Below are 3,402 nucleotides of genomic sequence, written 5' to 3'. Positions count from 1 at the left end.
GGTTTTGATTCTGATCTTCCTGGGAGTTTTCATTTTAGGAATTTTTTTAGAAGACACCTGGAGAATTCTTTCTATTTCTACTTTGCCCTCTGGTTTTAAGAGATGTGGACAGTTTTTTTTAAAATTTCTTGAACTATGACATCTAGGCTCACTTTTTTGGTCAGAATATTTATATAGTTCAAAAATTCTTAATTTTTTCTCCTTCTTAAATTTTTTTTCCAGGTTACTTGGTTTTATGAGATACCTTACATTCTCTTCTATTTTTCCAGTCCTTTGACTCTCTCTCTCTCTCTCTCTCTCTCTCTCTCTCTCTCTCTCTCTCTCTTAATATTTCTTATTGCTTCATGGAGTCATTGGCTCCTATTTGGCCAATTCTAATTTTAAGCATGTTTGTTGTTTTGGCAAGATTTTGTACCTGTGATATCAAACTGTTAATTCCCTTTCCAATTCTTTCTTCCAAAAATAACTGTTTCCCTAATTTTTTCTTGCAAATGATTATTTCATTTGTAAAAATATTATAAAATTCCTTTAAAAGTTTGCATCTAAACTATGCTTTTTTCTGAGGTTCTGCTTGTAAATTTTTTGGAGAAATTTTCTTCTTGTACTTGTGTATTTAAGCATCCCTGATACCATAATAGCTCATTAAGGTGGATGCCTTTCATTTGTTTGTTTAACCCATTCTATCAGCCTGTTTCCTGACTCTGGATTTGGATCCTGGGCACTTCTGGAAGAAAAACCTGAATTAGTCCTGTTGTTGCCTTCTTGGAGTATTAAGTGAGTATTAAGATCTCAGGGACAGCCTTTTCGCGTCGCTTCCCGCCAGGCTGGTCTCGGACTGAGCTTCCGCTTCTCCGGAGTGAAAATGGCAACCAGCTTCTTGGTGCATGAGAAGATCTGGTTCGACAAATTCAAATATGATGATGCAGAGAGAAAATTCTATGAACAGATGAATGGTCCTGCGCCCATTTCTTCCCGATAGGAGAACGGCGCCAGTGTGATCCTCCGTGACATTGCCAGAGCCAGGGAGAATATCCAGAAATCGCTGGCCGGCAGTGCAAACACCAGCTCTTCCAGTGGCCCCAGTGGGGACCATAGTGAGCTGGTCACCAGAATTTCCAATCTAGAGGCAGAAAACCAGAGCCTTCGAAGTGTGGTTCAGGACCTACAGCTTACCATCTCCAAGCTGGAAACCCGGCTGTGCACCCTGGAGAAAAGCTCCCCCTCCCACCGTTCTCTGGCTCCTCAGACTCAGCATGTGTCCCCTATGCAGAAGATAGAGCCCACCACATCACCTGCTAAGAAAGTGGCCACCCCAGCAGAAGATGATGAGGAAGATGATGATATTAACTTGTTTGGTAGTGATGATGAGGAAGAAGACAAGGAAGCAGACCGGCTTCGGGAGGAGTGGCTTCAGCAGTATGCAGAGAAGTCCAAGAAGCCAAAGTCTTCCATTCTTCTAGATGTCAAGCCTTGGGATGATGAAACAGACATGGCAAAGATGGAAGAATGTGTCCATTCCATACAGCTGGATGGACTGGTCTGGGGAGGCTCCAAGCTGGTGCCCATGGGGTATGGTATTCGGAAGCTGCAGATCCAGTGCGTGGTAGAGGATGACAAGGTGGGCACAGACATCCTGGAAGAGGAGATCACCAAGTTCGAAGATTATGTGCAGAGCGTTGACATAGCTGTTTTCAACAAGATCTAAAAGACCCCTGAATGTGTGTGACTCTGTAACCAAAATAAAGGCTGAAATTTGAGGTGCTTAGGCCTGTTCTGGACTAGGATCTTTAGGGAAATAGGGGTGGGAAGGGCAACCTCTGAGGAAGATAGAACTGAAACTCTGACCTTCCCTCCCAGCGAGGAGAATAGGGCCTTCCAGAGATGCTTCAACTGGATTCGGGATAGATAATGGAATGATAAAGTTTGGCCTCTATTGTGGCTATTCCTCTGAGCTGACCAGACACCAGAATTCTCCACCCCACTGGGATCCAGCAGGTCGTGGAAGGTCAGAGGCTATAGAGTGTGGAGTCTTAAAAGTGAATAAATGTAGAAAAATGGCCAAAGGAAAAAAAAAAGATCTCAGGGACAGTCTGAGGATGTGCAAGCCTGCAAAAGGGGTCTGGTTGAGGGCAAGTTTGGATTGCTGCCTCCCTAAACTGGGTTTGGTTCTGAGCAAGATTGCTGTTGTATTCAGCTCCTATGAGCTAAATGGAAAGTTATTTGGTTCAGAGTGGTCAAATTGTCGACTTCCCTTTGATCTGCAATCCTTGTCTACAGTCTGGGCTAGATGCTCTAAGAATAATCCTACTCCCAGTCTAGGGTCTGAGTCACACTGCTGCTGCAATCAGCTTTTGAACTTCCTCCTTTCTTGATGCATTACCCAGGGTCTCCCTACTCAAGAGTATCAATCCCCCTCTATGGTCCTCTTCTCAGGTTGTCCTAGATCTGTGACCCATAAGAGGATTATTAGCAACAAAGGTGGCAGTTGGCACTTGTCTCCATCACAGTGCCTTGTTATGGATCTGCAAGTGACTTAGCCTTGGCCTGAAACCTCCTCTTGCCACAAATCACTGTAACTTCTTCTAGATTTTAAATTTTGGGATTTTCTAGATCTGTTTGGGAAGGTTTATGAAACATTTTACTGAATGCTTACTATCATTTGTCTATTTTGGTTCCACTTCTTGTGATATATTATTTTAAGCATGACGGGTAAGTCTCATGAATTTTAATTGGTTTTCATTCAGTTAAAAAAGTTTCAATTATATTGATTGCTGGTATTTTAAAGACATTAAAACTATAGAGTTGGAAGAAGCCTTAAAGGTCATCTAGTTCAGCACTCCTCATTTTACAACTGAAGAAACTAAGGCCTAGAGATATAAAGTAATTTATCAAATATTGCAATGGTGAGCAGCAGAGTCAGAATTTCAACCCAAGTCTTTGGAGCCCAAGGACTAAATCAGTCTATTGCTTTGTTGCCATCTTAGTTGAGAGCTAAAATGATATTATAGCTAACATTCATTGTACTTTACTCTGAATGGTTTTTGGTATTTCCTAAATAAAATCAAGCTTGAAAAGATAAAAGTTTGCAAATATATATTTTTAAACTTGGTACCACATTCTGTACAAATAGTCATTTTTTAAATTACTAAACAGAAAGAGGTTAATTGAGTTTTAGAGCATTCAATACAAGTGTTTTGTTCAAAAACTTTCAATATATGAACAAAAATCTCTGATGTGTAAATTATCAGGGCTATGCTACGCTATTTTCTCACTAGAAGGGATCCACTCCAATAATTATTGCACCAAAATAATTCATATTTGTTACATAATGTCCCTGATTACCCAGGAATCATTTATCCAGAGGTACAGTATTTGTCCTCCCACCTGAGATTATTCATAAGG

At 40.9% G+C, this 3,402-nt stretch overlaps 1 protein-coding gene across 1 annotated transcript; it reads left to right on the top strand.

Moving 5' to 3' along the window:
- Positions 1–830: 830 nt before the first annotated feature.
- On the top strand, positions 831–1,757 carry LOC141520321 (elongation factor 1-delta-like). The gene is given in 1 exon segment (XM_074232056.1): positions 831–1,757. A coding segment is annotated over 1 exon segment (843 nt). The 5' UTR covers positions 831–862; the 3' UTR covers positions 1,706–1,757.
- Positions 1,758–3,402: the final 1,645 nt, after the last annotated feature.

The sequence above is a fragment of the Macrotis lagotis genome, chromosome 4 (assembly GCF_037893015.1).
Source record: "Macrotis lagotis isolate mMagLag1 chromosome 4, bilby.v1.9.chrom.fasta, whole genome shotgun sequence".
Classification (NCBI taxonomy): Eukaryota; Metazoa; Chordata; class Mammalia; order Peramelemorphia; family Peramelidae; genus Macrotis; species Macrotis lagotis.
Note: the sequence above shows the minus strand (reverse complement) of the source record. Positions and strands in the feature narration are given on the sequence as shown.